The following is a 27,636-nucleotide window of genomic DNA, read 5'->3' as shown; positions in this document are numbered from 1 at the left end:
GCAGGCTCAGCTCTGTCCTTCCTTAGGAGTGATAGACTAGACCTTCTTCAAGACATCAATCAGTCCTTCTCCTCCTGCTGCACAGACCTGCTGCTGCTGCTGCTGCTGGTGAGTATTTCCTTCCCCATCTTCATAGCTTTGTACAACACCTGTTAGTAAAACTTTTATGAAGTGTTGCTATAAATCTCTTCCCTTTTTGGGGGTTTTTGTTTTTGGGTGGTTACAATTCTTCCTTTCTTAGATGATCACCTCTTAAATTCCAGGCAGGAATAAGGAAGCAGCAGGGTGGATATTAATGTGGATGTGTAGCCTGCGGCTATGCCCCTTATCTTTCAGAAATAAATCTTCTTTTCTAAGCTTTTTTTTTTTTTTTTTTCTTTTGGTAAGGGATCTAAATATATCACCTTCCATAGCATGCCAAATATATAATAAAGATGTGAAAGCTGCAATTTTAGCCTTATAATCAGCATAGCTGGGGCTCCGGTGCTCACTATTTATTTCTTTCAAGACTAAAAATAATTCCTTTAAAAAAAAAAAAATGAAGGAGGGGAAATCTTAAATCACCTACAGAACATTTTTTGGGGAAGTTTTTTTTTTTTCCTGGGGCTGAATAGATGAGGTCCCCCTTCATGTTTACTGAATTGTTTCTTCTTGCATTCATTCAAAGAGCTGGGGAGAAATCTTCATGGATTAATCAAAGTGTTAAACATCTCAGAGAAAGAAAAAAAAAAGTAACCCGCCTCCCCAGTGTCAATTAAAGCATTTTCAGTGAGTGAGGCTGACTCTCCAGAGCTGGTAGTCACTTATACAGTTGGAGGTGACACTAATTGCATAAGAAGCAAGAACCAAGCTGAAGCCTCCTACCTCCTGGAGACAAGATGTTCCTCACTACAGACCTCAATTATATGTCATTCCTGGAAGCAGCTTTTACATCAGTCCTGTCCCTGGTGTTAGTCCTGGTTGTATCTCACCAGCTATGGTCCCTGAGATGGCACAGTACTAGAGATCGGAGCAGCAATTTACCTCTGCCCAAGGGGTCTATGGGCTGGCCATTTTTTGGAGAAACTCTTCACTGGCTTGTACAGGTAAAAAATACAAGAATGCATTTATACTTTTCTATTTCTCTTCAATCTATGGGTTTCTGTTACCATAATTAGGAAGTTCTCGTAATGTAGTAGGTTTAAATATAGGTCTGTAGAACTACAAGTGCCAGCAAATCCTAAATTAATGAAGTCCATAGAATATTATTTTAGTAGTTGTTCCTTTGCTGTTATGTGGGATCTAAGGCGGTGAGATTTTGACGTTACAGATTTTCTTCACCCATTGGGTAAAATAGATAACTTGCTTTTTTTCTAAACTACTCACCCAAAACAACTACTCACCCAAAACAACTACTCACCCATAGCCTAAGCTATAAAAATTAATAGGAACAAGTGTTACTTTGTAGAAGTTATGTATCATTCACACTGTAGGAAAGCAACAGATTAATATGACTCTATCACCAGATGGATTTTTTATTGAATGGGACTACAAGTACCAGAAGAGCTTTATAATGGTAGACTGAATCCCACTATGTAAATTTATCTCACTGGGGTAATTAAGTCATTTAACTGAAAATTCCTTAATAAGTATTAATAAGTAAGTAAAACTTTTTTTCAGAAATGGTAGGACCACAAGTACCAAAATATTTTTCCAGCTGCTGGATAGCTGAAGACTGACATTGAGATGCCAGGTTATTCAGGGATTTATTTTTCTATAATTACTAAAGCTATTGATTTTATAAATAAATGTTATTTTATGCAACTTGGAACTGCAGGTAATTGTAATATTAGGTTCAAATGTATAGTTTACCTAATAAAAAAAAAGTAATAAATAGTCTGTGTCTTGGCTTAGGTGTCATGCTGGAAGTTGTAGTTCCAAATTGTTCGTAATCCAGATTTACTGTAGCAGATTTGAATATATCCTTATTAGATGGATACAGATATTATTAATAATAAGGTTTGGACACATGATCTGATTGTAGCATTAGCCAGGGATTCCTTACATTTCTTTGCTGATTGTGACTTCTTGTGGACATTCCAGGGCTCAAACTTCCACAGCTCCAGAAGGGAAAAGTATGGGAACATTTTTAAAACCCATTTGTTGGGGAAACCATTGATCCGAGTGACCGGAGCAGAAAATGTTCGCAAGATCTTGTTAGGAGAACACCACCTGGTTAGTACACAGTGGCCGCAGAGCACCCAGATCATCCTGGGATCCAACACTCTGGTTAATTCCATTGGAGAACTCCATAGACACAAGAGAAAAGTGAGTAACAGCCATCATGGTTACATGGGTTTACATTTTGGTTAATTGTGTTCTTATCTCTACTGATTTGGAATCATTTATGTATTCAGTATCATGATATTCATACACCGTGTGGTTACGTGTGTGGGAATGGACCTTCATTTGTTATCTAATTTATTCTAAGCCAGTGTTCCTCAACTTCGGTCCTCAAGAGCCATCAACAGATCTTGTTTGCAGGATTTCCTTAGCATTATTGCACAAGTGATGGAATTATCACCTTGGCAATACTAAGGAAATCCTGAAAACATGATCTGTTGGTGGCTCTTGAGGACCAGAGTTGGGAAAACACTGTTCTGAGCCATTGTAGAATTGCATTTTTACAAGTTGCGGTGCCCTCGTCACATGCATGTAGATGTTGCATGTACTTAGTAAAGTTTAGCTCATCTTAGTTGGTAGTTTTATATAATTGTTCCTTGGTTTCCAACATACCTGTGCCATTTTTTGTCTACATTAGAGATGAGCGAACCCGAACTGTAAAGTTCAGGGTTCGCACTGGACAGAGAGAGAGATCCCTTAGTACGACCATTTTACAGCAGCCAGATTTTGGGTCCCCATTGACTTCTATGGGGTTCGGGTAGAGTTCTGGTTCCCGAACCAAACTTTGGACAAAAGTTCTGTTGAACCCGAACATCCACGGGTCTGCTCATCCCTAGTCTACACATGATTTATCCATAAACCCCAATGTCTGGATAGACTTTCAATAGAAGTATTTCCTATAGGAATAATTATAGGATGTTCCTTTAATGGACACCTTTTCTTGCCTTTAGATTATGGCCAAGGTTTTCAGCCACACGGCGCTGGAAAGCTACATCCCTCGTATCCAGGAGGCTGTGAGTTGGGAATTGCATGGTTGGTGTAGGGAGTCTGGCTCCATCTCCATGTTCTCGTCTGCCAAAGCTCTTACTTTCCGGATTGCTGCTCGCATCTTGCTGGGACTAAGCCTGGGGGAGAAGCAGTTTAAGGAGCTTGCCCGAGTCTTTGAGCAACTGATGGAGAATCTCTTCTCTCTCCCTCTGGACATCCCTTTCAGTGGTCTTCGCAAGGTATGTACTGATTATGCACATCCAGTTCATGTGCGACACTCCTTCCAGTTTCTGATTCATTCGGTGCCATGTTTTCTGGTTAGGTCATGATTTTACATCCTGGTTCTATAAACTTTGGCTCTGCAAAAAGCATCTCCTGGGAATAGATATGCAGTGAAGGCAAGACCTATATGATTCGAGCTCTATAGCTTCCTCTGAGGACCTCTGGGGCTGCCACCTCTCAACATGAACTGCAATAAATGTCACCTCGCCACAAGCCAGTGATGCACCATGAATGGACCATACATAATGACCGACCCCCCTATATTGAACAAAAATAATTTATGGACATAAACAGAGCAAGAAGCCTGGATCAGGGTCTATAAATCATATGCTGAATGGGGCAGGCCGTGTGCCCCATAGTAATTCGAGTGTGCGGAGTAGGCTGTTTTAGTGCTGTCCTACAGCTGCTCATTTAGCAAACAGGCATGTTATGTAATTGTTCAGCAAGATCAGCGGTGAGGGTGAAAACACAGAAGACTGAAAACATTGTCTTACAGCTAACTGTCCAGCTGAGTGCAAGACAATGAGCAGCTCCAGGGACTCTTCAGAGCAGGGTCTTAATGATTCCCTGCTATTTCTGACCCATCCGGGGATCTTTTCAATGAACAGAAGCAGCAAGCTTTTCTAAATCCCAAAAAAATAAATTGCAATCATCCTAGAAATATCTGTGACAACTCTGCTGTGTATGAACGGATCATTTTCCTTGCGGATTTTACCTTCACACTGCAACAAAATCCGCATGTACTAACAGCGTTGCAGGGTTTTTTTTTCCATGGATTTCACTCTTTGCGTTGTAAAGGGGGTAAATTCCACAGTGAAAAATTTGCATTTCCACTGCAAAATACACATGCAATACATGCAGATTTTGCTACACATTTGAAGCAGAAGTTTTCCAGCACATGTGAATAGGGTTCTGAATCTCCCATCCACTTGTATTATACTGTAAATTTCTACAGTCCATCGCATCTGGACCGGTGTCTAGACTGAGGCCTCATGCAGATGTTTGTTTTTTGTTTTTTTTCATGCATGAAAAAAAAAAAAAAAAGACACAACCGTATGCAAGATCAGATTTCATCAGTGTGTCAGTTTTTGCCATCAGTGATTTTCTCATGTTTTATTTATAATAAAAAATTTAAAAAATTAAAAAAAATTAAAAAATTTGCAATGTTTCCCCTACCCATTACAATGTTACAATGTTAAACTCGGACAGGACACGGATGGCATTTGTGATTTGTGTGCTGTACGTGATTTTTATGGGTGACTTTGATCCATGTGCGAAAAAAACAAAAACACAGATATGTGAACAGCACCATAGACTATATAATCGGCTTATCCCGTCTGTCTGTCCGTCCAGGAAATCCTGCGTCGCTGATTGGTCCGGCCGCGGCCAATCAGTGATGCGGGATTTCAGAACAAGATGGCGGCCGTTAGCGGCTCATCTGCTGCACGGAGGTCAGCGGCGATGCAGCCGGGAGATGACCGGCGATAGCCTAGGCGGCGCCGCTCCCCGGTCCTCCCTTCACACTTGCCGTCGGGAGATCAGCGGCCCTAGCCGAATCCGTCAATTTTTTTTATTATTATTTGAAACAGGTGAATACAGCGTTTAAGAATGGGTTGTCCAAGTAGTGGATACCACCATTAAGGAATTGCATCGGTAGAGCCATAATGTACTCCTGTCTTATGAATGAATCGCAGTGCTTTGGATAGCAACGGAGAGCAAACGCAGGAAAATGAACGTCCTGTAGCTCCTCTTAGGGACCTTAAAGGGAATCTGTCAGCAGGTTTTTGCTGTGTAATCTGAAGACAGCATGAGGTAGAGGCTGAAACACAGAGTTCAGGGATGTGCCTCTTTTCGGAGTGCTTGCTGCAGTTTACTAACTGTGAAGGATTAATCACTAAGAGATTAGCATTGCCAGGCTAGTCCGGCAACTAAGCAGCTTACTGTCTATGGACTTTTTACATACAGAGCCTGGCATGGGCGGGGTTAGCTGTGGTGTGGGCGGGGTTAGCTTTCTCAGCTCTGCTTCATTTTAAATCTAAAAGCTCTGATTGTATCAGAACATCTGCACTCAGTAATCTAAGTGATACATCATTGGATTCATGGTCTCTTTGCCTACATCAGGCTGCTCTGAGATGAGGTAGCAAAAATCTCCTGACAGAGTCTCTTTAAGTAGAATTTCTTTGCAGAATTTTAATTTTTTTCCAGCACTGCACACATCTGCATTGGAAAGTGATCAGAGCTAATGCATTTGGCGCCTGTACATACCTGCTGGGTCTAATACACAGCCAGCAGATAATATCCACCTGTCCTATAATGAATTAGACGGGTGCACGATGCCTACCGATCATGTGCCATATCAATATCGGCAGCTAACATGCAGCCCACTGCAGAAGATAGCAGTTCCAAACACCTCCATTCAGATGGTCAGGACATGAGAATTCCTGACCCTTCGGAGTTGCTTAGAAATATACACGTATATTGTCTTTGTTAAGTGCTAACAGGTTGTGTGTTTCCACAGGGTATAAAAGCACGGGATACTTTGCACCAATACATGGAAGATGCTATTAGAGATAAAATCTCACGGAGAGATCCTGAAGTATGTGAAGATGCTCTGGACTACTTGATAGACAGCGCCAAGGAGGACGGCAAAGAGCTGAACATGCAGGAGCTAAAGGTACAGCAATCCCAATACCGCGTGATAAAGCTGTGTCATTATTATGTGTAAAATAATCCAACACTTACATAAAAATATGCCATTAGTCAGGGATGTCAAACTCAAACACACAGAGGGCCAAAATGAAAAACTTAGACAAAGTTGTGGGCCAACCAGCATGCAGTATGATGGGCCCACATAGTCCTCCATACAGAATAATGGGCCCCACATAGTCCTCCATACAGAATAATGGCCCCATATAGTCATCCATACAGAATAATGGGCCCCACATAGTCCTCCATACAGAATAATGGGCCTCACTTAGCCCTCCATACAGAATAATGGGCCCCACATAGTCCTCCATACAGTATAATGGGCCCCACATAGTCCTCCATACAGTATAATGGGCCCCACATAGTCCTTCATACAGAATAATGGGCCTCACTTAGCCCTCCATACAGAATAATGGGCCCCACATAGTCCTCCATACAGAATAATGGGCCCCACATAGTCCTCCATACAGAATAATGGGCCCCACATAGTTCTCCATACAGAATAATGGGCCCCACATAGTCCTCCATACAGGATAATGGGCCTTACATAGCCCTCCATACAGTATAATGGCCCCACATAGCCCTCCATACAGTATAATGGGCCCCACATAGTCCTCCATACAGAATAATGGGCCCCACATAGTCCCCCATACAGGATAATGGGCCTTACATAGCCCTCCATACAGTATAATGGCCCCACATAGCCCTTCATACAGTATAATGGGCCCCACATAGTCCTCCATACAGAATAATGGGCCTCACATAGCCCTCCATACAGTATAATGGGCCCCACATAGTCCTCCATACAGAATAATGGGCCCCACATAGTCCTCCATACAGAATAATGGGCCTCACATAGTCCTCCATACAGAATAATGGGCCTCACATAGTCCTCCATACAGAATAATGGGGCCACATAGTCCTCCATACAGAATAATGGGCCCCACATAGTCCTCCATACAGAATAATGGGCCCCACATAGTGCTCCATACAGAATAATGGGCACCACATAGTCCTCCATACAGAATAATGGGTCCATATAGTCCTCCATACAGAATAATGGGCCTCACATAGTCCTCCATACAGAATAATGGGCCTCACATAGTCCTCCATACAGAATAATGGGCCTCACATAGTCCTGCATACAGAATAATGGCCCCACATAGTCCTCCATACAGAATAATGGAGGTGGTGGTTCTGGTGTCGTGGTCGAAATCTAACCACCCTGCGGGCCAGAGTTTGACACGTATGGTGTAAGGGAACAAGGAGCCGCTTGAGCAGCTCCTACATCCCCAACACCGCTCGTAGTAGTGCCAATCCCAAGGTACAGGTCCGGCACCTAAAACCTACAATAACATTCTAGTCCGAGGTGTGGATTCCCTTCACCTGGAGCCAATATTCCTCTTGTTTCCCCCCGTCCTATAATTACATTTTTAAATACTTTTTTTTAATTCAAACATTTACCATGTGCAATGCAGAACGGCATCTCGCTACCCCCCTAATTCACACCCGGCACCCGGGACACAGATACCCCCACATCTACGCTCCTGTATCTCTTTTATATTTATAGGTATAGAGTCTTAAAAATATGTAAAACACGTTTCTTAAAATTTCTTTGGAGGAGTAAATAACAGGTGCAGTAGAAAAGCTTAAAATACATGCAGGCAACATTTACATGTATAAATTATATGTGCAGATGTCGGAGTCAGGACATTTACAGTCTTTATAGTTCCTGCCACCTCGGTTTTATAAGGGCTTTCAGCCCAGCAGAGATCCAGCGACCCCCTCCCATAGAAGCGAAGGACTCGGCCTGCTGAGTATTGGAAGAACCTTATATAGAGAGACAGCAGCTTTTACTATATTACTGCTCCATTATCGGACTCGTCCCCGGGATCCTGCCGATCCCACAACAGACACATCAGATTAAGCGCTCATTCACACTGCAGTTTTTCATCTACCAGTTCTGTCCGTGTTTTTCTCCGGTAGAACTCGTACTTATCATGTTCTATGGGGCTGATCACACGTCTGATGTGTGAATGAGCCCTTACAAGTGTAGCACCCTGAGGATTCGGCTGCTACAGGGGTATTACACCTCAAGCCAGAGGTGTGATATTCCACTCCCGGGTAAGGATGGAGTGTGGAACTGAGCTCAGTTAGCTGCATGCACTACACACATCCCATTTCCGGAGGACAGACCAATGGTACTCCCACTTAATAATGTGCAGGTACGACCGAGTCTGTCCTTGGCTGGAGTGGGAGGGGGGGGTGGAACATCCCAGTAGTGTAGGGGCAGATAGGGGGAGCAGCCTGGGTAAAGTTAGGAGCTCATTGGGTGCTGGTCACCTGAGCTCACACATAGAGGGAGTATATAAGGTGGGCACCATCTTAGATCAGGGTCAGTCTGTCAGTCTTTGTGCAGAGGAAGCAGAGCAGAGGAGAAGAGCAGCTCCAAGGCCAAGAATGAGAGAGGAGAAAGAAAGACCCAGAGGGGGAGAAAGAAGGAACTCCAAGAGCCCAAATTAGACCAGAGGGTGAAGAGTTGGCAACAGGGTACCGGATCCCAAGCTGGCAGAGGCTACAGCACACCTTAGCCAGGAACCGGAGGTCGTGGGCAGGACTGATCTGCCACGATCACCCACTAAATCCACCCGGAAGGCAGACCACGAATAGGGTCAGGGAACCCAGAGACAAGGGTTTACCACCAAGAGGCCCGAGGGAGCCGGACATAGGTGGATCCCTGGTGGGGAAGGCCAGAGAAGAGGACAGGACAGAAAGGGAGCTCAGGACCACGCTCCAGAATCACCTGGGGGTTGGCCGAGTCCAGGACCTGGTGGACGCAGCACGGCTCGGGTGGTCACTTAAGGCCGGAGTGACCAGAACAACTGCAGTAAGTAAACAAACCCTGAACTGCACAGCCCGACTCTGAGTCTCATTTCCATTCCCGCTGCACCACCACAACCCCCATCCTCTGCAACTGACCCCCTGAGGCTATACCCCTCCCGTTGGGGGTTATACTACCTAAGCTGCACATACATCACCAGCCTCAGCGGACCCTGCTGCAGCGGCGGCCGTATTGACCGCAATTCAACGGGTGGCGTAGTCGACACAAAAGAACATCTAGTAACATCATAAGGACTGCCACACACTGAGCTTGACACCCTGGGCACGGACCGGGTCACAGCCACTCGGAGACTACAACCCCCATCTGATCCGGCTCCGGGTATCCCCAACAACACTGGCCCAGGGGGCGCGTCAACTTTGGCGTAGTCGGCAGGATCACGTGCCCGCAACAACCGGGTACTGCGTGCCTGAAGAAAAGTTCGCATTTACCTTAAAAAGAAGTCTCCTGCCGGTTCCGGAGGGTCCCCGCCAACGGACCCCATCACAGGTCGTTTCCCGCCGGTTGTCCGCCATTTGCAGCTTTTTCCCGCCATCCATGGAGTTTCCCGCCACTGGGAGACGATTCCCGCCATTTCCGAAGATTTCCCGCCTTGGGGGAGCGGACGCCATTATGGGCGTGCCAGAGGGTGGCAAAAGGCCACCTCCCATCGTGGGCCAGGTCGAAGAATGGCGCCAAAAGCGGAAACCGCGCCCACCAACAGAGACTGTGATGCTGGAAGTGTCCATCAGCGTGAGAGAACTGCCCCTGGAACTGACAATCACAAAGTTGCCCCGGGACCACCCTCGATGTGGGCGGAGACAGAAGAAGAGAACAAAGATGGGTGTCGCCTGGAGCAGTTTGGAGAGAGCGCACCCGGAGACAAGACGTCTGGAGGGAGAGTCAGGCAGCACCGACCCAGTGGTCAGGAGCCTGTTGCAGGTCGCCACTCCAGAAGGCCTGCTGGAGATCCTAGCACAGCTCCCCCGAGACCGGGAGTGTGCACAGACCGCGCTGGAGGGCCTCGCACGGAGGATGGCCCGGGTACAGCGAGAGACGTTGGCGGAGTGGAGCCGAGAGATGGCCCAGCAGACCGAAATCCGTCAGCGGAGCACGCCGCCCGAGACGAGGAGACAGACCGCCTCTGAGGATGGCGCAGGAGGAATGAAGGCAGGAGACGGCGCCGAGAAGGGAGCTGAACGGACGGAGGCAGGTAAAGGGGACGTCTCTACCCCGAGCCGGGAAACCGCGTGCCTGCCCCAGCTCCCCGTCGCAGAGCCCGAAATTCCCCCTGCCGTGCCCGTCGCTGCATCGTCACCGCCGCCGACTAGGCCTCAACCGGAAACCGCGGCCGCGACCCCTGTGACGTCACACGCCTCGACCTCGAGCGTGGCCAAGCAGGAAATACCACCGGCCTGGTCGCAAGGCCTAGTACCCCCGGGCGCCGCTATTCCAACAGCGCCCCCTACCTCCGAGGAGCCACCAGCCTGGTCGCAGGGCCGAGTAACCACGGGCGCCGCCGTTCTTACGGTGCCCTTTTCCTTTAGCGTGCCCCAAGCCTGGTCGCAAGGCCTGGTCAACCCGGGCGCCGCTACCACCACAGCGCCCATAACACCTAAAGTACCGCACCTGGGTGAGGACCTGTTCGCCCAGCATACGTGCCCGGATGGGCAGCCCTTCATATGGCCACCGGAGTTTCACCATCCCCGACTCCGGAAAGAGAGACCCCTAGATGAACCCCTGATTCCGGTTCCGAAGCCCGCAAGGAGGACCTCGCCCCCACTGGAGGAGATCCAGTTCGAGTGGGACCCCACCGGAGAAGACCTCATGGGGTTCACTCAGGAGACTCGGGCGGCCGCAGCGGAGCGTGCAGAGTGCTGCCGGCAGCAGCTCGAGGTCTTCGAGAGGGAGCGGAGAGAGAGGCGGGTCCGGGAACAGCAAATGCAGATAAGGAGCGCGGAGCAGAAGAGCCGGACCAGGAGGAAACCCCGTGCAGCTCATGGTCCCCGTGCCACCGGGACTGTGATAAAATTCAATATGCAGCACGGATGGGGCTTTATCAGAGACCATCAGACCCCCGGCGACGTCTTTGTAACCCGCAGAGACGTAGAAAGCCATCTGCCGGAGGGACACAGAGGTCGTGACCTGTATGTAGGGGACGAGGTCACCTTCACCCGGCACAAGTGTGCCAAAGGACCCTACGCCCTCCATGTGCATCGCCTGACGGAGGAGGAGCTGCGGTGTGAGGAGGAGCAAGAGGACCCGGACGGGTCTGAAACTGAAACCAACCAACAAGAAAGAGCAGGAGGACGCCGTCGTTGAGTACGGTAGTGAAGAGACTGTATAAAGTTACCAGTCAGGGTATAAGAACTGTTACTGCTGCTAGTTAAAATATAGTCCCCGTTGGGACCAGCCAAGAGTGAACTGTTAACCCCGTGTGTCCCTATTCCCACTGACCGAGGACTGAGAGCGGTCAATCCTCCCTAATACCTGGCCGAGGACTGAGAGCGGCCATATTCCCTTGTATATAGTTGCGCTTCCTAAAGCGCCCCCTACCGGTTTTATAGGGAACTGTTTTCTTCAAGAGACTGTAGCACTTTACCCGGTCACAAGTTGCACCGTGACCGGAGGAACCAGAAACAAGAATGTTTATATGAAAAGTTTATGCTGATAATATATGATGTTTTATATGTTTTATATGTTTATGTTTATGAAAAAAAAAATTGTATGTTTGTGGATGTTTATATCTTACAGCCCGAGGACGTGCTGTGATTTACCAGGGGGGAATGTAGCACCCTGAGGATTCGGCTGCTACAGGGGTATTACACCTCAAGCCAGAGGTGTGATATTCCACTCCCGGGTAAGGATGGAGTGTGGAACTGAGCTCAGTTAGCTGCATGCACTACACACATCCCATTTCCGGAGGACAGACCAATGGTACTCCCACTTAATAATGTGCAGGTACGACCGAGTCTGTCCTTGGCTGGAGTGGGAGGGGGGGGGTGGAACATCCCAGTAGTGTAGGGGCAGATAGGGGGAGCAGCCTGGGTAAAGTTAGGAGCTCATTGGGTGCTGGTCACCTGAGCTCACACATAGAGGGAGTATATAAGGTGGGCACCATCTTAGATCAGGGTCAGTCTGTCAGTCTTTGTGCAGAGGAAGCAGAGCAGAGGAGAAGAGCAGCTCCAAGGCCAAGAGTGAGAGAGGAGAAAGAAAGACCCAGAGGGGGAGAAAGAAGGAACTCCAAGAGCCCAAATTAGACCAGAGGGTGAAGAGTTGGCAACAGGGTACCGGATCCCAAGCTGGCAGAGGCTACAGCACACCTTAGCCAGGAACCGGAGGTCGTGGGCAGGACTGATCTGCCACGATCACCCACTAAATCCACCCGGAAGGCAGACCACGAATAGGGTCAGGGAACCCAGAGACAAGGGTTTACCACCAAGAGGCCCGAGGGAGCCGGACATAGGTGGATCCCTGGTGGGGAAGGCCAGAGAAGAGGACAGGACAGAAAGGGAGCTCAGGACCATGCTCCAGAATCACCTGGGGGTTGGCCGAGTCCAGGACCTGGTGGACGCAGCACGGCTCGGGTGGTCACTTAAGGCCGGAGTGACCAGAACAACTGCAGTAAGTAAACAAACCCTGAACTGCACAGCCCGACTCTGAGTCTCATTTCCATCCCCGCTGCACCACCACAACCCCCATCCTCTGCAACTGACCCCCTGAGGCTATACCCCTCCCGTTGGGGGTTATACTACCTAAGCTGCACATACATCACCAGCCTCAGCGGACCCTGCTGCAGCGGCGGCCGTATTGACCGCAATTCAACGGGTGGCGTAGTCGACACAAAAGAACATCTAGTAACATCATAAGGACTGCCACACACTGAGCTTGACACCCTGGGCACGGACCGGGTCACAGCCACTCGGAGACTACAACCCCCATCTGATCCGGCTCCGGGTATCCCCAACAACACTGGCCCAGGGGGCGCGTCACAAGTACATGCATTTTATAGATCTCATCTCCTATCAATGAGCAGGGAAATCTTTGGTTGCCTAAGGCCGAAAGAACAGCTTTAAGCCTGCCATACACATCAGACTAATGACGTCCAAACCCACCAATATCAAGGGTCTAATATGGGGGGGCAGCCAACTGACCATCAGGGGAGATGTCCATTGGGCAGGTCTCGTTTCAGACTGTCAATCGCTTTGTTCTCTGGAAAGTCAGGCGCCACCAGACATGTCTCCTGACTGCTTTCTCATAGAGAACACATGCAGAGCAGTGATAAGACGCACAGCGATGTCACAGAGCAGGGATAAGACGCACAGCGATGTCACAGAGCAGTGATAAGACGCACAGTGATGTCACAGAGCAGTGATAAGATGCACAGCGATGTCACAGAGCAGTGATAAGACGCACAGCGATGTCACAGAGCAGTGATAAGACGCACAGCGATGTCACAGAGCAGGGATAAGACGCACAGCGATGTCACAGAGCAGTGATAAGACGCACAGCGATGTCACAGAGCAGGGATAAGACGCACAGCGATGTCACAGAGCAGGGATAAGACGCACAGTGATGTCACAGAGCAGGGATAAGACGCACAGCGATGTCACAGAGCAGGGATAAGACGCACAGTGATGTCACAGAGCAGGGATAAGACGCACAGTGATGTCACAGAGCAGGGATAAGACGGACAGCGATGTCACAGAGCAGTGATAAGACGCACAGTGATGTCACAGAGCAGGGATAAGACGCACAGCGATGTCACAAAGCAGGGATGAGACGCACAGCGATGTCACAGAGCAGGGATAAGACGCACAGTGATGTCACAGAGCAGGGATAAGACGCACAGCGATGTCACAGAGCAGGGATAAGACGCACAGTGATGTCACAGAGCAGGGATAAGACGCACAGTGATGTCACAGAGCAGGGATAAGACGGACAGCGATGTCACAGAGCAGTGATAAGACGCACAGTGATGTCACAGAGCAGTGATAAGACGCACAGTGATGTCACAGAGCAGGGATAAGACGCACAGCGATGTCACAGAGCAGGGATAAGACGCACAGCGATGTCACAGAGCAGTGATAAGACGCACAGCGATGTCACAGAGCAGTGATAAGACGCACAGTGATGTCACAGAGCAGGGATAAGACGCACAGCGATGTCACAGAGCAGGGATAAGACGCACAGCGATGTCACAGAGCAGGGATAAGACGCACAGCGATGTCACAGAGCAGTGATAAGACGCACAGCGATGTCACAGAGCAGGGATAAGACGCACAGCGATGTCACAGAGCAGGGATAAGACGCACAGCGATGTCACAGAGCAGGGATAAGACGCACAGCGATGTCACAGAGCAGGGATAAGACGCACAGTGATGTCACAGAGCAGGGATAAGACGCACAGTGATGTCACAGAGCAGGGATAAGACGGACAGCGATGTCACAGAGCAGTGATAAGACGCACAGTGATGTCACAGAGCAGGGATAAGACGCACAGCGATGTCACAAAGCAGGGATGAGACGCACAGCGATGTCACAGAGCAGGGATAAGACGCACAGTGATGTCACAGAGCAGGGATAAGACGCACAGCGATGTCACAGAGCAGGGATAAGACGCACAGCGATGTCACAGAGCAGGGATAAGACGCACAGTGATGTCACAGAGCAGGGATAAGACGGACAGCGATGTCACAGAGCAGTGATAAGACGCACAGTGATGTCACAGAGCAGTGATAAGACGCACAGTGATGTCACAGAGCAGGGATAAGACGCACAGCGATGTCACAGAGCAGGGATAAGACGCACAGCGATGTCACAGAGCAGTGATAAGACGCACAGCGATGTCACAGAGCAGGGATAAGACGCACAGCGATGTCACAGAGCAGGGATAAGACGCACAGCGATGTCACAGAGCAGGGATAAGACGCACAGCGATGTCACAGAGCAGGGATAAGACGCACAGCGATGTCACAGAGCAGTGATGAGACGCACAGCGATGTCACAAAGCAGGGATAAGACGCACAGCGATGTCACAGAGCAGGGATAAGACGCACAGCGATGTCACAAAGCAGGGATAAGACGCACAGCGATGTCACAGAGCAGTGATAAGATGGACAGTGTTATCACAGAGCAGGGATAAGACGCACAGTGATGTCACAGAGCAGGGATAAGATGGACAGTGTTATCACAGAGCAGGGATAAGACGCACAGTGATGTCACAGAGCAGGGATAAGACACAGTGATGTCACAGAGCAGTGATAAGATGGACAGTGTTATCACAGAGCAGGGATAAGACGCACAGTGATGTCACAGAGCAGGGATAAGATGGACAGTGTTATCACAGAGCAGGGATAAGACGCACAGTGATGTCACAGAGCAGGGATAAGATGGACAGTGTTATCACAGAGCAGGGATAAGACGCACAGTGATGTCACAGAGCAGGGATAAGACACAGTGATGTCACAGAGCAGGGATAAGACGGACAGTTATAATGTCACAGAGCAGGAATAAGACACAGTGATATCACAGAGGAGGGATAAGACACAGTGATATCACAGAGGAGGGATAAGACACAGTGATATCACAGAGCAGGGATAAGACACAGTGATATCACAGAGCAGGGATAAGACACAGTGATATCACAGAGCAGGGATAAGATACAGTGATGTCACAGAGCAGGGATAAGACGGACAGTGATATCACAGAGCAGGGATAAGCCACTGTGATGTCACAGAGCAGGGATAAGCCACTGTGATGTCACAGAGCAGGGATAAGACGGACAGTGATGTCACAGTGCAGGGATAAGACACAGTGATGTCACAGAGCAGGGATAAGACGGACAGTGATGTCACAGAGCAGTGATAAGACAGTGATGTCACAGAGCAGTGATAAGACACAGTGATGTCACAGAGCAGGGATAAGACACAGTGATGTCACAGAGCAGGGATAGGTCACAGTGATGTCACAGAGCAGGGATAGGACACATAGTGATGTCACAGAGCAGTGATAAGACACAGTGATGTCACAGAGCAGGGATAAGACACAGTGATGTCACAGAGCAGTGATAGGTCACAGTGATGTCACAGAGCAGGGATAGGACACACAGTGATGTCACAGAGCAGTGATAAGACACAGTGATGTCACAGAGCAGGGATAAGACACAGTGATGTCACAGAGCAGGGATAGGTCACAGTGATGTCACAGAGCAGGGATAAGACACAGTGATGTCATAGAGCAGGGATAGGTCACAGTGATGTCACAGAGCAGGGATAAGATACAGTGATGTCACAGAGCAGGGATAAGATGGACAGTGATGTCACAGAGCAGGGATAAGACGGACAGTGATGTCACAGAGCAGGGATAAGACACAGTGATGTCACAGAGCAGGGATAAGACACAGTGATGTCACAGAGCAGTGATAGGTCACAGTGATGTCACAGAGCAGGGATAGGACACACAGTGATGTCACAGAGCAGGGATAGTACACAGTGATGTCACAGAGCAGGGATAGGACACACAGTGATGTCACACAGCAGGGATAGGACACACAGTGATGTCACAGAGCAGTGATAAGACACAGTGATGTCACAGAGCAGGGATAAGACACAGTGATGTCACAGAGCAGGGATAGGTCACAGTGATGTCACAGAGCAGGGATAAGACACAGTGATGTCACAGAGCAGGGATAAGACACAGTGATGTCACAGAGCAGGGATAGGTCACAGTGATGTCACAGAGCAGGGATAAGATACAGTGATGTCACAGAGCAGGGATAAGATGGACAGTGATGTCACAGAGCAGGGATAAGACGGACAGTGATGTCACAGAGCAGGGATAAGACACAGTGATGTCACAGAGCAGGGATAAGACACAGTGATGTCACAGAGCAGTGATAGGTCACAGTGATGTCACAGAGCAGGGATAGGACACACAGTGATGTCACAGAGCAGGGATAGTACACAGTGATGTCACAGAGCAGGGATAGGACACACAGTGATGTCACACAGCAGGGATAGGACACACAGTGATGTCACACAGCAGGGATAAGACACACAGTGATGTCACAGAGCAGGGATAATGACCAAACAGTCAACCAACAGGACAGGATTGATGTCACAGTGATATCACAGACAGTACAGTGATGATGCAGTCAGTGATGTCACAGTAAATTAATCCTGATCATTGTATATCACTAGACTGATATACTGCACAAAGTGTGGTCACAAACCAAGAACATACACGGTGGCGTCACAGCATGGGTGCAATAAGCACCTTGAGGTCATATGCAAGAATTATTCCAAATTAAGGCATATTTATCAAAGCGGTCTAATTCTCAGACAGTGCAAACGTAGACTACACAGTCCTAAAATATCATAGTGGTTTATGCGGTTTGATAAATTTATGTAAATTTTAAGACCTTCTAGTCTAATGCCCCAATTCATCATTTACAGGGTTTTTTAAGTGACTTTTCTTTTTTGTCTGAGTTGCTGTTTTTCTAGCAAATTCACAAAAATGGCACAATCGGGTTGATGACATTTGAAAGATGCTGTGTTTTTTCTTTTTTTTTGTCTTTTACCTTCTTTGTGCCCTTTTAAAGTAAAAAGTCGCACGGCCTTTAAAATATCACATAAGCCTTCAACTGCACAAAATAAATAAATTAATTCGTTTGATACTCCACCAGGTTACTGGAATACAATTGAGCAAAATTGTTGTGACATTTTTTGAAAAATCTCAAATGAGTAAAACATTTCAATAAGGAAAACCAGGCCCATATTGTCAACCGAGAAAAATAAAGCCCAGATGAAACAAAGTAAGAATCACTATTAGGACCATTTTTACTCCGGACAAAAGACTCAAAGACAGTGATGAATCTGAACTTAAATTGGTAGTCCCATCCACAAGATCTGATCCCAATATGTAGTAGGTGTAATAATAATATTATTAGCAAATACCTCCAATTAGAAATGTAGTATAGTTTTTTCTGATTCCCTATGTCTCTTACCCCATGTGCAGGGCATTGCAGGACCTTAGGCATACATGGTTACGACCACTGATATAGTGACAGTTAGCTAGTTGTTAGTGGTCGTAACCATGGATACCTAAGGTCCTGCAATGCCCTGCACATGAGAAAAGAGACATGGGGAATTAGAAAAACTATACTACATTTCTAATTGGAGGTATTTGCTAATATTATTAATGTTACACCTACTACATATTGGGATAGGATCTTGGAGATGGGAATACCTCTTTAAGTTTACATAATCTAATATTAGTATTATTGGGCTCCACAATTCCTGGCACATTTTTGTCGCATGTTAAACCACACCCTATTCCAGCGAGATTATGCCACCTAGTCGCACAAGTCATAAAAAGGGTCTAAAAAATATATATTACTAGCTATTGAACCTGTTCTACGCCCAGGTGGCGAGCATTTTTATTGGTATATGGTCTCCCATGCTGGTATGTGCTGCCCCCATCCTGTCCCCCTATCCTATCCTGGTATGCATGGCACCCCTCATCCCTATCCTGGTATGCATGGCACCCCTCATCCCCCAATCCTGATATGCATGGCACCCCATCCCTCATCCTGGTATGCATGGTACCAAGCATTCCTATCCTTACCCCTCATCCCTATTCTGGTATGTATGGTACCCCTCATCCTGGTATACATGGCACCCCTCATCCCAATTCTGGTATGTATGGCCTCCTCATCCCAGAAATGTGGTATGCATGGCACCCAGTCCCTCATCCTGGTATGCATGGCACTCCTCATCCCCAATCCTGGTATGTATGGCTCCCTCATCCTTATCCCGGTATGCATGGCACCCCTCATCCTGGTATGCATGGCACCCCGCATCCCTATCCTGGTATGTATGGTACCCGTCATCCCTATTCTGGTATGCATGGCACCCCTCACGCCCCAATCCTGGTATTCATGGTCCCCTCACGCCCCAATCCTGGTATGCATGGTACCCTCACCCCCCTCCTGGTATGCATGGTCCCCTCACCCCCCAATCCTGGTATGCATGGTCTCCTCACCCCCCAATCCTGGTATGCATGATCCCCTCACCCCCCAATCCTGGTATGCATGATCCCCTCACCCCCCAATCCTGGTATACGTGGTCCCCTCACCCCCCAATCCTGGTATGTGTGGTCCCCTCACCCCCCAATCCTGGTATGTGTGGCACCCCTCACCCCCCAATCTTGGTATGCATGGTCCCCTCACCCCCAATCCTGATATGCATGGTCCCGTGACCCCCGATCCTGGTATGTATGGTCCTCTCACCCCCCCAATCCTGGTATGTGTGGTCCCCTCACCCCCCAGTCCTGGTATGTGTGGTCCCCTCACCCCCCAATCCTGGTATGTGTGGCACTCCTCACCCCCCAATCCTAGTATGCATGGTCCCCTCACGCCCCAATCCTGGTATGTGTGGCACCCCTCACCCTCCAATCCTGGTATGCATGGTCCCCTCACCCTCCAATCCTGGTATGCATGGTCCCCCCACCCTCCAATCCTGGTATGCATGGTCCCCCTCACCCCCCCAATCCTGGTATGCATGGTCCCCTCACCTCCCAATCCTGGTATGCATGGTCCCCTCACCCCCCAATCCTGGTATGCATGGTCCCCTCACCCCCAATCCTGGTATGTATGATCCCCTCACCCCTCAATCCTGGTATGCATGGCCCCCTCACCCCCCAATCCTGGTATGCATGGTACCCCTCATCCCCCAATCCTGGTATGCATGGCACCCCATTCCTCATCCTGGTATGCATGGTCCCCTCACCCCACAATCCTGGTATGCATGGTACCTCTCATCCCCCAATCCTGGTATGTATGGTACCCCTCATCCCCCAATCCTAGTATGTGTGGCCCCCTCACCCACCCAATCCTGGTATGTATGGCACCCCTCATCCCTTTCACGTTGCACACATACAAAAAAATAAACACTTATACTCACCTTTCTTCCCTGTGCTCCAGCTCTGCGGTGTCCTATTCTGCCGGAGGCTGGTGCCCATACCGCGCTGTCCGGCGCCATTTTGCTGAAGACAGTAAAATGGCGCTGTATAGCGATATGCGCATGCGCCGATTCCGACGCCTTCACTCCTGCCCCGGTCTCCGGGCGAAGAGTCCTCCCGGTCAGGTAAGTATGTAAATATGGCGCCGGAGATCGTGGTATGCGTTCAGTGTCTACACATACCACGATCTCCGGCGCCATACACACTCCTCTTATCTGTAATGGCTCCATGCGTGCTTCTGTCTGGAGCCAGACTGCGAAGGCGTGTCGCACTTGCGCAGTCTATAAAGGCTTCTGACAGAGACACTCATCTCCCGTTAAATTATAGATATACTGTATATATAGTGCAAGTCATGAAAGGCAGTTTTTTTAGTGCAAATTACATCTTCTAGCCCAGGCTGTCACCATTATTATATTGGTGCATTATGTTTCGTTGTTATGTCTTCTTAGGAATCCGCCATTGAGCTTATGTTCGCTGCCTTCTTCACCACGGCTAGTGCCAGCACGTCGCTCATACTTCTCTTACTCAAACACCCGTCTTCTATACACACGCTCAGACAAGAACTGACATCACATGGGTTAATCAAGCAATGCCAGTGTCTCCATTCTTCAGACAGTCCAAATAATAATGGTGACGAGGAGCAGTGCGTGACCGCCGGCTGCCATTCATCTGTCCTGCTGGGTTCAGAAGGACATGTGAAACAGATATGGGAGCAGACAAAACTCATCTTAGCAGATAGAAATGAAAGAGAACAGATTTTAAGGAGCAGAACCCGGGATGGCATCTCATGGGAGCACCAGTGCAATAACGGACTGTGCCGGCAGGACTCGCCTGACCAGTTGGGTTCCACCAAGTTTCTTGAAGAATTTGAGGGCTCCACATGTCAATGTCGTTGTCACCTGAACCTGAGTTTACAGAAACTGAAGGGGCTTCAATATTTGGATTGTGTAGTGAAGGAAGTTCTAAGACTGCTCCCACCAGTCTCTGGAGGATACAGGACGGCTCTGCAAACCTTTGAACTGGATGTGAGTATGAACTTTTACTTTGCGGGGAAAGTCTCCAGGGAAATGGAGTACAAGTTGGTTCTCTATGGGCATGTTCAGTACCTTATTGTATGCAGCATGTTTGTATGAAATGGATATTCAGGAAGCATGGCTCAATGTATGGTTATTTGAGAGCAGGGCTGGTGCTATATAAATAAGTAAGATGATGACCTATGAGCTGGACTTCAAGTGTATTGATAGTATTAACTCTTTGAAAAATCTTGAGGTTTCTCATAGATGGTATCAAAGTATAACCAATATTAGAGCGGATCATCGAACGTCACAATATATCATGGGTTTTAATGTAAAGATTGAGAAGTGGCTTACATGGACAGTGCAAAAACTGGATGGAATATGCCCTTCTGCAGACCTTGAACGATATATGTCAACCTCTTCCAACTTGACAGGTGATAGCTACCAGATTGTTGGGGATCCATCTGCAGAGATCCAGTGATTGCAAGGACAGGAGTGTTTGTACCCTCTTTCCTTTCATTGGATTTTTTTGTAAAATTAGGGCTCATGCAGATAAGTATAACTCATAGGCGTGTTGTCTGATTTTTGATAGGATACCACACGGACAGTATAACGACCAATGTTATTCAATAAGGTTGACGATTTTTCTCTCAGTTCAACTGTCCGTGAGAGAAAAAAAATCTCCACATGAACTACTTTCTTCTGAGTCTCAGATGAGGTTTACCTATTCAAGTCTATGGGTGCGTAAAAAAAATAAATAAATCAAATACCACACAGAACATCCGAGTGGCATCCGATTTTTACAGATACAATTCCGTTATAAACCTAGAAAACTGTATTTGATCATGTACATTTTTTTTAATGTAGATGTATGAAAAAGGATCGGACATGGACATCGCATGGAAGTAAAAAAAAACTGACACATGGATGACACTCAGATCACAATCGGATGAAAATCGTCCGAGTCTTCTGGATGAAACTCGTACAATTTTTCACATGTTTGTTTGCAGCCGGCCTTATACTTGAGTACCTCCTCCAATTGGTGCCGCTCCACTGATTCTGGAACAGTTTTTCTTCTCCTTCTGTGTCCTTTGGTTCCAAAGTTATGCCCCCTTGAAATAATGGTGCAAACTTTCCCTTGTGACTTGTTGATTGTGACTTGTAGGATTGCTACTTCAAATAAGTGGCACTATACAGTACAAGTCCTCTTTTTCTCTGAAGAGGCAATTTGCATATTAAATTTCCCAGAGGAGCATTGCATGGCAAATAAGCCTCCTTACCTTGACGTGCCAGAGCTGGTGTGTCACTCTCCATAAGGAGAAACGCTACCCCTTAGACCTCAAACTTTCCCTTTAACTTATGGGTGTGTATCATAGAACCTCAGTTGGAAGGGAAATTTTGCACCATTATTTCCAGGGGGTATAACTTTGGTAAGGAATGGTACAGAAGAAAAAGAAAAACTGTTCCGGAATCAGTGGAGCAGCAGGAATTCAGAAGATGTACTCAGGTTATTTTAAAAAATCCAGTGAAAGGTCCACTTTAAATAGAGCAGAGGCTGAGTATGCACACAGCCATGTCATTTATTCCATGTGGGACAGCTGGAGATAGCCAAGTACAGCACTGTGCCATCTCCGCCATTCCCATAGAAAATGAATAGCATGGCAGTGCACATATGTGATCACATTCAGATGAAAGTCCCCCCGTTTTTGCGATAAGTGGGGGTCTCCGCATTCAAATCCCCAACAATTTAAAGGTTATCAACAATCCTATTGGAAGAGGTTGGCATATCGTCAGGATGGTCATATTCTAACTAGATCATATAATTATCTGTGGATAGGTGATAAGCTGGCTATACACATCAATAAGTCATCCCACCCACCCCACATATATTGGATGAGCATATATGTGTTTTCAGTGGGGAGAGTGGAATAAGCTACTGGCAGATTCCTTTGGAGGAGACTTATTTCCCATGAAATCCTTTTCTACTTCAACATCATTTGTCAGGGAAGAGTCTGGAAGACCTTATACCTGTCAAAATTGGTGGGTCTGGACGAATTTGTTCTATAGTGTATTGGGGGCCGTTGAGTAACACAAGTAAGTTCTAAAGAATTAAAGTGGTGTCCTCAAGATGAAGCTTCATAAGTGCAGTGCTGCCCGACAGTCCACTTCTTGCTATGCTGGGGGCGGTGCTCTCATGAAGATTGACAGTTCACTCGTTGCACCGTGGTCTAAACAGCGCTCTCCCAAGCTGCTAGGGGATTCAATTTTGTCTCTGCCGCATGATGGAATCCAGCGACTTGGCCTAATTCAGAGAGGCGCGAGCAGGCTGTAAAGTGTAGAGCATGCTCACGCCGCACTCCTTGACTAGGTAACCGAACACTGAAACTGCATGGTGGCCGGTAACAGAGATCATTGATTGTAAACTCTAAAATTTTAAATCCCTCTGTTCTTGAGAATGGAGGGGATTTTAATAAGGGGTAGGTTACTTGTTTTTACCAGCACTTAATAATTTTATCCAGATCTGAACTTGAGACAACCCCTTTAATAAATGATATGCTGCAATTAGGGGGCAATCTTGAAACAGTGAGTGATAAAAACCCTAAATATATGTCCCATTCCTTAGTCTACCCCTCCCCCTATATCATACCATATGCAATCCATATTTCTTTGGGAATTGCTAAACATACAGCAACACATCCAGGAGTCATCCAGCCATACTGAGACTAACCTCAGGTCTTGGAATCCTTCAATGAATGTCAAGGAATATCTTTGTCACAAGGATGTTCTTTCATCGCCCCCTTTTGGTAAAAAAGAGAACTCTGGATTCCTATCAGCCAAAGACACTGCTAGTGATTGTATGAAAAATGTACTCATACATTTGTTACACTGTTCCTATTGTGTTATTTTATGTAACTTTTGCATTTTTTTTTAGTTCTTATTCATTATCACATTTTTTTTTTCATGTTTTATGTTACAGGGTTACCAAATCCCGAAAGGTTGGAGCGTCATGTACAGTATACGAGATACTCATGAAACCGCAGCCATTTATCAGAACGCTGACTCTTTTGACCCAGAGCGGTTCCGTACAGAAAGAGATGAAGGAAAAGCCAGCAGATTTAATTATATCCCTTTCGGAGGTGGCGTTCGTAGCTGTATTGGCAAAGAACTGGCACAAATCATATTGAAAATTCTCACTATTGAGCTTGTGGGCACTGCCAAATGGGAATTAGCTACACCAAGTTTCCCAAAAATGCAAACTGTCCCCATCGTGCACCCTGTGGATGGACTGCAGCTCTGCTTCCGATTTTTAACTTCTAGAGACAATGACACAATATCTGAGAACGTATGATCTCTCCACCATTCCCGAACAACCAGCAGTGCTCCTAACACTTATCCTAAATTATTTCCTTCTGGATTCCCGGCAGGGGGTCTGTACTATCTGTAATGTAGGTGAAAAAGATTTTATTATTTATAATGTAATATTTATATGTAATTAGTCATTAAAACAGATGTGGGTGACGCCAAACTGTAAAAAGAAGAAACGCATTTCTGACATTTGAGTTCTGTATATTTTGGCTTGAAATCTAAAAGAGGTATCATCATACAAAATGCCATCTAGGTGTTTAGTGATTCACCACCTGCACTGATCTTGTAAAAGTCCTGTCTGAAATGTAAAAAGTTTGCCTTAGAAATATCTAAAAAAAAATCCACCGTATTGGTGGTATTCTCAACCCAACTGATGAGAGAACAGACCTGGAACATTTGCTTGAAGATCTGGTAGATATCATATTGGTAAATTTTGGTTCCGATATGGATGGAGATAGATCACCACATCTACACTTAATGAACCATTTCCCGATTCATAGAGCAGATAGTTCTATTGGTGATGCCAAACATTCTAGAGGTCTGATCCTTCTCTCAACTGATACAATTTCCAACATGTTAGACATTCTAGATCAATGATGGTTGTCAGAAGAGGCCATAGGCTTAAAATATAGCACTTGATTCTTGGACCAGTCAATCTTTGGGGCTAAAATATCTAACGGGGATCAGATTAGACAACTGTGTCTGCTTTCTTCCACAAATGTCTCCCACGTTGTCCATGATCTGTGCCTGTTGTTACATCTCAGTCCTGTTTACTTGAATGGGACTAAACTGCAATACCAGACATGACCATGAGTGGCGCTGTTTATCAAGGATGGAGGCTGTTCCTCTAACAAGTACTGGATTAGGCATGACTTGGATCAATAAATTAAGTCTAAAATAATTTAAATTGCCTTACAGTGACCATGGAATTTATTAGGCAACACTTAGTCGGCTTTACCTGTCAGTCAGTTATTGTTTGTCACATCCCTTTCCTCTCAATGCCAAGTCCTTACACAAAATCTATTGAAAAGCCATGCTTGATTTTTTTTCCAGCCTATACTCAGTCTTAAGCCAAATTCAGACGTTTGTGCAACATGGTCCATACATGTTTCCTGACCTGAACTTCTGACTCATAGGAATATGTCAAGTGTGACTCAGGAGACCCCCGGCTCAGGGGACCCGTGGCGAGGCCCTGCTAATGGTTCATACACGGACCATACGGATGTCTGAATTTGGCCTTAGGCCTGGTTCAGATGGCAGCTGTACAAATAGGGCCAGCCTTGTCCGCAGTTGGCATCTTGGACGGGTGCAGGAGCTGCCTGCTTTTTTATGCACTGTTCTCTAAAACCAGACTAGTGTATGATGCTGGTGGTCCATATTGAAGTTGTGCATAAGTTAATATTGGTCATTGTGTTGTCCATTGCACACGGACAGCACACAGAGCAAAAATACGCTGGTCTGAATGAGTTCTTAATTTGATAAGGCATAGGGAAAATCTCAGAAATCTGCCATCAGATACGTTAGTGGTCCTCCAACCATCTAAGGTCTATAGCCAGTTGACTAGCAGAAGTAACGATTATGCAGACGAAGAATTATAATTCAGTTTATCGTTAACAGGAACCGATAATTATTAGATTTTAGAGTGTAGGTGACTATTCAGTGAAGCAATAAGAGAATATTAAAGGCCCCTATACACAGACTAAAGTTGGCCGAAACCAACGATATTGAAGGGATCAGCAGACGGTATAGTGTATATGAGGATATGAGGGCCCCCGACAGATGATGTTGAGGGAAATAATTGTTATTTAGGAGAAATAAGTATTTATGAGATAAGCTGCTCCCCCCTTTGAAAACATAACTTTTCGGCTTATCTGTATAGAGTGGGGGGGGGGGGGGTAGTCATTCAACAGCCAAAGGAGTGCTTACCTGTTAGCAATTTCATGTAAACGGAGGCCTTAAGAAATTGAAGAAAACCAGTAACCTCTTATGGTGCCATTACCTGGGTCATCTTTTATGCAAGGGTGTACATGCCGTATATACAGACATTGTGTTACTTTTTGAAAGAGAGTGACCAGCCTAGTTGATCCTATTCCCTTTGCTCTTGGGTGATGTAAATCTGTGCTAGACTCCCACCTCGAGAGGAACTGCATTTTTTACTATACTATAGGCGGCCAACTAATCATGGCAAGCGTTCGTTCACATGAACGTATTTTTGGTCTGAGTGCGGTGTAAAAAAATGGACACAACATGTACGGCACCTGGTCCGATGTTGCACATGTGCAACAGCAAATTGTCTATTTCTCACATGGACCTCAGGTCTGGTTCAAAAGTAAAAGTATGCTCTAGTTTGGTCTGATTTACACAGCGGACTAGTGCATGTAAATAGCAGGCAGCTTCGGCTCCCATCTGCTACGCGGATGAGCATGCTTAGCCAGTCCGGTCTGCAATTTGCGGAAGTAACTGGTCCGATAAAGTCAGCGTGTGTGGGAACTCCGGTGAAGCGTGTGGAGGGGCAAATAAACCACAGTCCTGTGGCAAAAACTGGCACCGTAACAGGGACGCCAATTTTGATCTTTTCTCTTGGGTTCTCTCTCTTCTATGTACACCAATGGCCGCAAGAGTATTTATTAGCTCCCACCACCAAAGGGGCTAATACCATGATATTAGGAAATTAGGGTAATAAAAAAAAAATCACCAAATTACTTCTACACTGAATTTTTCCTCCTATTGTAAATAACCAATGTGCTTGCTGATTAGGGGCTTATTGCATGCACATATACTCTACTACTTGTGTATGTGAATACTATTTTGTATACCAGCTGTACAAATCCAGTGGTTCCCATGATGGCATCACATGAAATATTTATTACATATATATATAATATATATATATTATGTAAAGATTAGTTTGAAAATGTAGTATATGATTGGCATGAGTATTTTGATGGTATTAGATGACCTGCATGGCACCAAAATGTCTTATTCCTGGCCTGTTCTTGTACCTTCAGCAATATCAGTGGTTATAATTTTATATTGTATATATGATGACGTCATTAATGTTCAGAACTACCTACGAACAACAATCATTCATTCCAATGTTATGTGTCAGGAAATATATGGTCTTGGTGCTGTCATAATGATGTCTGTCTTAAGCTGCCCATAGATAGTATGGTCAGATCATTTTCCCCAATTGGATGAAACTTTTGCAAAAAAAAA

At 46.6% G+C, this 27,636-nt stretch overlaps 1 protein-coding gene across 1 annotated transcript; it reads left to right on the top strand.

Moving 5' to 3' along the window:
• The first annotated feature begins 3 nt into the window (after positions 1-3).
• On the top strand, positions 4-27,636 carry LOC141223158 (cytochrome P450 26C1-like). The gene is made up of 7 exons (XM_073666781.1): positions 4-108; positions 668-1,085; positions 2,083-2,307; positions 3,114-3,389; positions 5,951-6,106; positions 20,488-21,063; positions 24,032-27,636. Exons 2-7 carry the CDS (start codon positions 879-881, stop codon positions 24,401-24,403), a joined length of 1,812 nt encoding a protein of 603 aa, XP_073522882.1. The 5' UTR covers positions 4-108; positions 668-878; the 3' UTR covers positions 24,404-27,636.

The sequence above is a fragment of the Phyllobates terribilis genome, unplaced genomic scaffold (assembly GCF_046119375.1).
Source record: "Phyllobates terribilis strain yellow unplaced genomic scaffold, ASM4611937v1 Scaffold_373__1_contigs__length_1865987, whole genome shotgun sequence".
Classification (NCBI taxonomy): domain Eukaryota; kingdom Metazoa; phylum Chordata; class Amphibia; order Anura; family Dendrobatidae; genus Phyllobates; species Phyllobates terribilis.
Note: the sequence above shows the minus strand (reverse complement) of the source record. Positions and strands in the feature narration are given on the sequence as shown.

Bases quoted from the DNA above. Each gene is read 5' to 3' on its own strand.
- LOC141223158 (XM_073666781.1), top strand. From the start codon at position 879: ATGTTCCTCACTACAGACCTCAATTATATGTCATTCCTGGAAGCAGCT. The intron at 1,086-2,082 runs GTAAAAAATACA...TGGACATTCCAG, and splicing joins CTCTTCACTGGCTTGTACAG to GGCTCAAACTTCCACAGCTC. The intron at 2,308-3,113 runs GTGAGTAACAGC...TCTTGCCTTTAG, and splicing joins TCCATAGACACAAGAGAAAA to ATTATGGCCAAGGTTTTCAG.